Source organism: Conger conger, chromosome 8 (genome assembly GCF_963514075.1).
Source record: "Conger conger chromosome 8, fConCon1.1, whole genome shotgun sequence".
NCBI lineage: Eukaryota > Metazoa > Chordata > Actinopteri > Anguilliformes > Congridae > Conger > Conger conger.
Window position 1 is genome coordinate 1,879,730 of NC_083767.1, and position 9,807 is coordinate 1,889,536.

Here is a 9,807-nt window from a genome sequence, read left to right on the forward strand (position 1 = left end):
GGGGTCATACCTGGTTTTGGGACAGGGCTGAGGGGTCGTACCTGGTTTTGGGGCGGGGCTGAGGGGTCGTACCTGGTTTTGGGACAGGGCTGAGGGGTCATACCTGGTTTTGGGACAGGGGCGGGTTGTGCTTGTACGCCAGGCCAGTTTTGATCAATGAGGTCAGAGCTTCTGCACCCCATTCCCGCATCCGAGAGTTAGGGTGCTGACAGACCTGGAGGAACAGAGGGAGGAACACAGAGAGAGAGGGACATCAGGAGAGTGAAAGAATGACAGAGAGAGATCAGGAGAGAGATAGAGAGAAGGAGATGGTGTACACAGGTCTTGCAGGAAGAGTTTGTGTGTGTGTGTGGGCATGACCTTTAGAATCACGGGTTCACCGAGGGCACAGTGCACACAGAATTTGTGCATGGACACACATTGCACTTGCAGGATGCATTTTTGAGAAGATACGACATCTACAGCAGAGGCACAAGGACAGAGACAAGCTCAGCGGCACTCAAGACTCTTCAGGAGGACATCGGGCATGGTCACCACTGACACCATACACACCCCTACGCACCCCATACGCACAGCAAACTGATCTGATTTAACCTTGATTTTGTCCCACCTACTTAACACAGCGAGTAATCCTTTGTGATCGCCGGTGTAGAAGAAACATTGCAGAAATCTTTGGGATTTTTGGCATGAGAGTGAACAAGACAGAAGAGTTTTACAACTTACCTTCTGCAAAACACATGTGCACGAGAAAGAGAATGCCAGCTCTCACAGTTCATGTACAAACCAGATTACTGTTAAACAACAGTACAAATCAGAAAAAGACAAGCGAAGATTTAAGATTAATATGGAGGTTCGCTTTCCCTCTAATCTCTAAGATACACTACAAAAAAGATGCAACCATACACTGGTCATAAAGTGGTTTACATAATGACACCGGGGGTGGAACATCACAAACAGGTACACATCACAATCATTCAACCTAAATTAACCAATCAGAGAGCCTGATGATTTTGCAAAGTGGAAGGAGTGAACATCACAAAGACAACAATGATGCTATTGGGCAGTATAGTTTGACTGACATATCTACCTCGAGTAAGTGTCCAGTCAAAGGCCTCCAGAGAATCTCGATGCGGTCCATGTTGACCAGACCGGTCTCGAGCAACTTTGCGACTGCAAACAGGGAAGGCTCCTACACAAGGGAACCATAGCAACACAAAATTAAAAACACGACATGTTGTTAAGGCTCAGACAGGACATAGCACTCTAAGCACTGCACAGCAGCAGTGATCCAGGAGATCTGCTGGGTTTGCTGGTTTTTGTTTTCAGCATAAATTCAGCAAGCATTTCAGACCCCAAAATGTAGATCAGATGAGTTAACCATGTAATCTGCCATCTTAATTGATCATTGAAGGACGTAGTACCAGCTCAAACCAGCTGGTGGTGCTCCAGGGCTAGGGCTGCAAACTGCTGGTCTACAGAGCCAGACTTTTCCAAAAGCAGACTGGTCTGAATCCTGTTTATTCCCATAAACCATTCCCATCGCCTGTACGGTATTATTCCCAGGAACCATTCCCATCGCCGGTACGGTATTATTCCCATAAACCATTCCCATCACCTGTACGGTATTATTCCCATAAACCATTCCCATCGCCTGTACCTTATTATTCCTGTGAGCCATTCCTATCGCCTGTATGGTATTATTCCCATAAACCATTCCCATCGCCGGTACGGTATTATTCCCATAAACCATTCCCATCGCCTGTACAGTATTATTCCCAGAAACCATTCCCATCGCCTGTACGGTATTATTCCCATAAACCATTCCCATCGCCTGTACGGTATTATTCCCATAAACCATTCCCATCGCCGGTACGGTATTATCCCCATAAACCATTCCCATCGCCTGTACCTTATTATTCCCGTGAGCCATTCCCATCGCCTCCACGGACAGCGAGCAGAGTGCGTCAATCAGGCGGTGCAGAGACACGTCATCCAGGTACCTGCACACAGACATGATAATGTTGGTACCGCACGTTAATGCCAACCAAACATGGACCGACTGCAGACCAAGCACATGAATTTGGAGGCAGAAAGTCGGCCGGGCGACTCACTGGGAGCTCTCAAACAGCCGGGACAGGATGCTGGAGATCACCGGCAGGTCCGTCATCACTGCTGTCGTCAGAACCTGGAGCAGAGCGGGGTGGGTCACGTGACTGTGCTGACAGTAGGATTAGGGGGTTAGGGTTGGTCATGTGACTGTGCTGACAGTAGGATTAGGGGGTTAGGGTTGGTCATGTGACTGTGCTGACAGTAGGATTAGGGGGTTATGCACTGTGCTGGGTTAGGGTTAGGGGGGTTGGGTACGCACCGTGCTGGGTTAGGGTTAGGGGGGTTGGGTTGTTGGGTTGGGTACGCACCGTGCTGGGTTAGGGTTAGGGGGGTTGGGTTGGGTACGCACCATGCTGGGTTAGGGTTAGGGGGGTTGGGTTGGGTACGCACCGTGCTGGATTAGGGTTAGGGGGGTTGGGTTGGGTACGCACCGTGCTGGGTCCCTCGGTTGCTCGGCCAGGTTTCAGAGCCCCACCAGCTCCGGGCTTCAGACCCAGGATCCAGACCAGGTGCTGCAGAGAGAGAGAGAGAGAGAGAGAGAGAGAGAGAGAGGGGGGGAGAGGGGGAGAGAGAGGGAGAGAGAGGGAGAGAGAGGGAGGGAGGGACAGAGAGGGAGAGGGAGAGAGAGGGAGGGAGGGACAGAGAGGGAGAGGGAGAGAGAGGGAGAGAGAGGGAGGGAGGGACAGAGAGAGAGAGAGAGAGAGAGAGAGAGGGGGGGGGAGAGGGGGAGAGAGAGGGAGAGAGAGGGAGGGAGGGACAGAGAGGGAGAGGGAGAGAGAGGGAGAGTCAGCGGGGGGGGGGCTGAGGATCGGGGAGGGGAGTGTAGAGGGGGGGTACCTGCAGGGTGGCCAGCACCAGCTTCCAGGCGGTGCCCAGCTCAGCTCCATGGCAGTGCGCCAGGTTCAGCAGCGTCCGCATGCTCTGTATACTCTTCGCCGTCAGCTGAGAAGGGGCGGGGTTACAGAGAGAGGGGCGGGGTTACAGAGAGAGGGGCAGGGTTACATAGAGAGGGCGTGGCTAGACAGAGAGAGGGGCGGGGTGACAAAGGCAGAGGTGACAGAAAGAGGGTGGGGTTACAGGGAGGGGGGTGGGGCTCTTACCACCACGGTGCCCTGTGGCTGGGCGGTGAGCGGCTGCCCCACAGCGACCACCTGCTGGTGAGACTCACTGCAGGGGCTGATCATCTGCACCGTATGACCCTGGATGGAGTAGGCTGCAACACACACACACACACACACACAGTTACATACACACACATACGCACTGTTATACACATACACACACACACATACACACACACACACACGCACTGTTACACACACACACACACACACACACACACACACACAGTTTTATACACACACATACGCACTGTTATACACATACACACACACACACACGCACTGTTACACACACACACACACACACAGTTTTATACACACACATACGCACTGTTATACACATACACACACACACATACACACACACACACACGCACTGTTACACACACACACACACACACACACACACACACACACACAGTTTTATACACACATATACGCACTGTTATACACACACACACACACACACACACACACACACACACACACACAGTTTTATACACACACATACGCACTGTTATACACATACACACACACACACACACACACACACAGTTTTATACACACACATACGCACTGTTATACACACACACACACACACACACACACACACACACACACACAGTTTTATACACACACATACGCACTGTTACACACACACACACACACACACACACACACACACACAGTTTTATACACACACATACGCACTGTTACACACACACACACACAGTTTTATACACACACATACGCACTGTTATACACATACACACACACACATACACACACACACACGCACTGTTACACACACACACACACACACACACACACAGTTTTATACACACATATACGCACTGTTATACACATACACACACACACACATACATACACACACACACACACACACACACACACACACGCATTGTTACACACACACACATACACACACACACACGCTGTTATACACACACACACAGTTACACACACACAGTTACATACACACTGTTATACACACACGCTATTACCCAATGTACACACTCACACACACACACACTCTTACCCTTGTTGGCGAGGCCTGTGGAGGAGCTGAGGGCTGTCAGGGTGTAGTGTGGTGGGAGGGAGGCCTGGCAGATGGCGCTGATGAAGGCGTCGCGGGGCGTGGCCAGGCCCAAACGCCCACACAGAGATGCCATCGTCAGCTCCGCCTTCAGGATGCTCTCCGTGGCTGTCTCATCCGTGCTGCACGCACACGCACACGCAGACACAGACACAGACAGACACATTACATTACATTACATTACATTATTGGCATTCGGCAGACGCTCTTATCCAGAGCGACATACAGTTGATTAGACTACGCAGGAGACAATCCTCCCCTGGTGGAATGCAGGGTTAAGGGCCTTGCTCAAGGGCCCAACGGCTGTGCGGATCTTATTGTGGCTACACTGGGATTAGAACCACATTGTGTGTCCCAGTCATTTGCCTTAACCACTACGCTACAGGCCACCCTGTACACACACACACACACACACACACCCCCACACACCACACACCACACACCACACACCACACACCACACACCACACACCACACACCACACACACACACACACACACACACAGCTATTCATCTGCTGTTCTATTTGTGCAGCAAACATTTTCTGTAACTTGCTCAGTTGGTGTATTGTGTAAATAAATAAAGCTCTCAGTTCTCCTCTACTCAGCCTCTACTGCTTAAATAAAGGTTCAGACAATAAAAACAAATGAAGTAAAGAAAGCAGAAACTCTCTGGAGGAAGGTGAGGAATACCTGGCATCAAGCAGGAGAGAGAGAGCAGCAAGAAGCCCACACCAGCACGCGCTCACCATCTCCTCCCGAACCAGCTGATCTACTGAGAGAGAGAGAGAGAGAGAGAGAGCCTGAGACTATCAGAGTAGGTGAGTGTGCAGTTAGAAGTAATACACAAGCACACCAGCAGATGGCAGCACAGTCTTGGTCCCTGGCCCTGGAGGGCTGCTGGCAGCGACCAGATCTGACGCAAGAAACCAGAGCTGACCCTAACTCTAACCCTAACGCATACCCCTAACCCTAACTCTAACCCTACCCCTTAGAAATCACAGAGAGACAGACACACACCTGGTGGCTCATTTCCTTCACCATGGACTTGAGGCACTAGAAATATCGGGCCTTCAAACAAACAATAATTGGACACCGGAGGAGAGACGCAGGTTTGAGAAACACTGGATTCTCAAACTTAGCACCCTATTTCCAAGAGGACTAAATCAACGCACATAGAGCACCGACACAAGAGGGACCAAATTCTTCCTACTTAAAGGCTTCAGTACCCTGAATGGCCAGTGCAAACTTTTATTTCCCAAGAGGCCCTAATATGGGACAACTTGGGAAATAAAGATTTCTTATTTACCTAACCCATAACCCATAACCCATAACCCTAACCCATAACCCTAACCCTAACCCCTTACCTTAACCTCTAACCCATAACCCATTCCTCTCTGCTGCATGTACAGCGTGGTTCTGTGTTCTCTGGCATAGTTTAGTTCTTGAGCGTGTAATTGGTTTAATGTTCGGTAGGATAGTTGATAGGTTGTCAGTTGCACTGTCAAAACTAATGAATGACTGCACTTGTGTTTGCACAGTTTCTCTGGATTAGAGTCTGAGTGGCAGTAATGGATTGGTGTCATAGCAGACTGCCATTTGTGGCCGCAGGCTTCTGATTTTGTCTGGTGAAAGCAGCAGTTTGGCTGTATGGGACAGTACTCCCCTGACTCTGAATAGGACAGTACATCCCTGACTCTGAATAGGACAGTACATCCCTGACTCTGCATGGGACAGTATACCCCCTGACTCTGTATGGGACAGTACACCCCCTGACTCTGTATGGGACAGTACACCCCTGACTCTGAATGGGAAAGTACACCCCTGACTCTGAATGGGAAAGTACACCCCTGACTCTGAATGGGAAAGTACACCCCTGACTCTGAATGGGAAAGTACACCCCTGACTCTGAATGGGACAGTATACCCCCTGACTCTGAATGGGAAAGTACACCCCTGACTCTGAATGGGACAGTACACCCCTGACTCCGCCCCCTCGCTCACCGAGCTCCGGGTCACGGGCGGGGCCCTGCGGGTCAGCAGGGGGCGGGGCCGGAGCATTGCGGGCGGACGCCTCCTTGGCAAGCTCACGTTCGATCATGGTGGTAATCCCACGCACCAGGTCCAGCAGGGCGCTGAACGCCACTGACATGGCGTACCCCTCCGGGATGGACGGCGGGTCCACCTTATCCAGCATCTCCAGGCTGGGGGCAGGCAGAGAGGATGCTGGGAAACATGCACCATTACACTGACACCCACTGTCTCACAACTCAGCATTCGGTGAACTCAGCATTCGGTGAACTCAGCATTCGGTGAACTCAGCATTCGGTGAACTCAGCATTCGGTGAACTCAGCATTCGGTGAACTCAGCATTCAGTGACATTAGTTAAAAAACATGATACTCACTAAGTAGCCTTAGCACTGCCCTGCACGTTCACGGCCATGAGGGGGATCCAGGTCCCCCGATACTCAAACGCTGCCTGGGTGGTTAGACCCCCACCCACTCCCCCGGGCCCAGCCCCACCCGGGACCCCTGCCTGGCCCCCGGAGACCGACCCACCTGGGGGAGAGGGAGAGAGAGAGGGAGAGAGAGAGGGAGAGAGAGAGAGAGAGAGAGAGAGAGAGAGGGAGAGAGAGAGAGGGGGGGAGAGAGGGGGAGAGAGAGAGAGGTGTGTGTGAGTGAGTGTGTGAGTGTGTGGGAGGGTGAGGATGAGGGTGAGGGTGTGAGTGAGTGAGTGAGTGTGTGTGTGAGGGTGTGAGGGTGTGTGTGTGGGTGTGTGTGATGGTGTGCGTGTGAGTGTGAGAGTGTGTGTGTGATGGTGTGCGTGTGAGTGTGAGAGTGTGTGTGTGAGGGTGTGAGTGTGAGTGAGTGAGAGTGTGTGTGTGTGTGTGTGTGTGTGTGTGAGGGTGTGAGTGTGTTTGAGTTAGTGTATGTGAGTGTGTGTGTGAGGGTGAGTGGGAGGGTGAGGGTGAGGGTGAGGGTGTGAGTGAGTGTGTGTGTGAGGGTGTGTGTGTGGGTGTGTGTGATGGTGTGCGTGTGAGTGTGAGAGTGTGTGTGTGAGGGTGTGAGTGTGTTTGAGTTAGTGTATGTGAGTGTGTGTGTGAGGGTGAGTGGGAGGGTGTGAGTGTGAGTGAGTGCGTGGATGTGTGTGTGTGTGTGTGAGGGTGTGTGTGTGGGTGTGTGTGATGGTGTGCGTGTGAGTGTGAGAGTGTGTGTGTGAGGGTGTGAGTGTGAGTGAGAGTGTGTGTGTGCGTGAGGGTGTGAGTGTGTGTGTGAGGGTGAGTGGGAGGGTGTGAGTGTGAGTGTGTGTGTGGATGTGTGTGTGTGTGTGTGTGTGTGAGTGTGAGTCTCTGGGTGTGAGTCTCTGGGTGTGTGTGTGTGTGAGGGTGTGTGTGTGTGTGAGTGTGTGTGAGTGTGAGTCTCTGGGTGTGTGTGTGTGTGTGTGTGTGTGTACACTGACCAGCAGGAGCATTAGCAGGCGTGGTGCTCTGTGTAATGAACAGAGACTGTATAAAGGAGCCCAGTGCGTTCACAATGTCCCTAAACACCTTGGTAGAGTGTGGCTTCATATCGTACGACTGGCAGAACGAGCTGGAACAGGGAGAGAGACACAGTCAGCACAGCCTGTAATCTTTACTGTAATGGGTGCACTTGTGTTGTGGTTGTGACTGTAATGGGTGCGGTTGTGTTGTGGTCTTGACGGGTGCGGTCGTGTTGGGGTCCTGACCGGAGCAGGTGTGGTTGAACACACAGCCGGTGAATAGACTCCACTGCTCCCGCCCGCAGCCACTGCGGCTTCTCCCCATCCAGAAACTTCACCAGCAGAGAGAGGAAGATCTCACACTCCGTCACCTGCACACACACACACACACACACACACACACACACACACACACACACACACACACACACACACACATCATTACAGATTGCATGTAAAGCTCACACCACAGGCTTAGTAGCTACCAGTTTTTAGTCAGCAAGGTGTCCTTAAGACAAAACATAGTTGAGCGAAAGCTCTTCGTAAGGTAAAGGGTTTACAGTAATGTGTCCCTGTCTCATAGGGGACTGTGGTGTCATTACACATCCACCAAGCAGGGACATTTTCTCGGTGCACTCTGGGTAAATGCGTGTGTGTGTGTGTGTGAACTCCCACCAGCAGGCTGTAGAAGTGTTTGATGAGGACGGACACCACCCGCAGCAGCCTCATGCAGATGGGGAAGTAGGGCTTCTCCACGGGGGCGGGGGAGGGGGCGGCAAGGCCCTGCCGGAACTTGATGTTGGGGGAGAAGAGCTTGATGACCAGGGGGCAGACCCTCTCCTTCAGCAGGAAGCTGAACTCCGGGTGCTGCACAGAGGAACCGGGTCAGAATCAATTACAGGGTCAGAACTGTGTCAGAACCAAGAACCGGGTCAGAATCGTGTCAGAACCAAGAACCGGGTCAGAACTGTGTCAGAACCAAGAACCAGGTAAGAATCGTGTCAGAACCAGGAACCGGGTCAGAACCAGTTACTGGGTCAGAAATGTGTCAGAACCAAGAATTGGGTCAGAACTGTGTAAGAACCAAGAACTGGGTCAGAACCGTGTTAGAACCAAGAACCAGGTCAGAACCGTGTCAGAACCAAGAACTGGGTCAGAACCAAGCACCGGGTCAGAACCAGGAACTGGGTCAGAACCAAGAACTAGGTCAGAACTGCATCAGAACCAGGAACCGGGGTAAGTTACCTGCAGAAACACTCCGGGGAAATCGTTCAGCACCGACTCCAGGAGCTCCAGCCCAAAGGTCCGCGTCATCTCTGTCATCCCCACGAGCCAGTAGGGGGCGTCAGCATTCACCAGCTGGCACAGGTCCTGCAGCCGGACACAGAGTTAGAGCACTGCTGGGGCCCCCAGCCCTGGTCCTGGAGAGCCGCAGGGTCTGCTGGGGTCCCCAGCCCTGGTCCTGGAGAGCCACAGGGTGTGCAGGGGTCCCCAGCCCTGGTCCTGGAGAGCCGCAGGGTCTGCTGGGGTCCCCAGCCCTGGTCCTGGAGAGCCACAGGGTGCGCTGGGGTCCCCAGCCCTGGTCCTGGAGAGCCACAGGGTGTGCTGGGGTCCCCAGCCCTGGTCCTGGAGAGCCGCAGGGTCTGCTGGATTTCCTTGTCATTTAGCTTTTAATTGACCGTTAAAGCAGCAGGTTACACAGGTAATCTCCTGGGTTCATGGGTCCAAATTGAAACTCAGACCAGCAGAACCCTGTGGCTCCAGCAAAGCTAAAGGAGAGAGTCACAGCACCTCTAGAGGGTGCATTACCTGTACAAGCAGGTGAAGGTGGAGTAAAGGTGAGGTTTATCACCTGAAACAGCATGTAGGCGTCCTTGGCGCGAGGTCTCAGGGAGCTGCTGGATCTGCGGTTGCTGTTTCCCAGAACGGGCGGCGGCTCCACGCTACCTGCACAGGTGAGCGCACAGGGTTATGTGACCTA

At 52.5% G+C, this 9,807-nt stretch overlaps 1 protein-coding gene across 6 annotated transcripts in view; it reads right to left on the reverse strand.

Annotated features, from left to right (window-relative positions):
* The window catches only part of mon2 (MON2 homolog, regulator of endosome-to-Golgi trafficking), a 30,546-nt gene that overhangs the window by 12,208 nt on the left and 8,531 nt on the right, over positions 1-9,807 (reverse strand). For 5 of the 6 annotated variants that reach the window (XR_009709354.1, XM_061251393.1, XM_061251397.1 and 2 more), the window contains 16 exons: positions 9,679-9,773; positions 9,072-9,197; positions 8,502-8,693; positions 8,073-8,197; positions 7,806-7,936; positions 6,751-6,904; positions 6,349-6,548; positions 5,039-5,120; positions 4,291-4,469; positions 3,210-3,322; positions 2,947-3,051; positions 2,541-2,621; positions 2,112-2,185; positions 1,910-2,000; positions 1,088-1,189; positions 104-214 (listed from right to left, as the gene is read on the reverse strand). Coding sequence is in view for 5 of the 6 variants with exons in the window: in XM_061251393.1 (XP_061107377.1) it covers positions 104-214; positions 1,088-1,189; positions 1,910-2,000; positions 2,112-2,185; positions 2,541-2,621; positions 2,947-3,051; positions 3,210-3,322; positions 4,291-4,469; positions 5,039-5,120; positions 6,349-6,548; positions 6,751-6,904; positions 7,806-7,936; positions 8,073-8,197; positions 8,502-8,693; positions 9,072-9,197; positions 9,679-9,773 (1,961 nt within the window). In the remaining variant the exon portion in view is untranslated. The remainder of the gene's footprint in view (positions 1-103; positions 215-1,087; positions 1,190-1,909; positions 2,001-2,111; positions 2,186-2,540; positions 2,622-2,946; positions 3,052-3,209; positions 3,323-4,290; positions 4,470-5,038; positions 5,121-6,348; positions 6,549-6,750; positions 6,905-7,805; positions 7,937-8,072; positions 8,198-8,501; positions 8,694-9,071; positions 9,198-9,678; positions 9,774-9,807) is intronic. The other variant, XM_061251395.1, reaches the window with a different exon arrangement.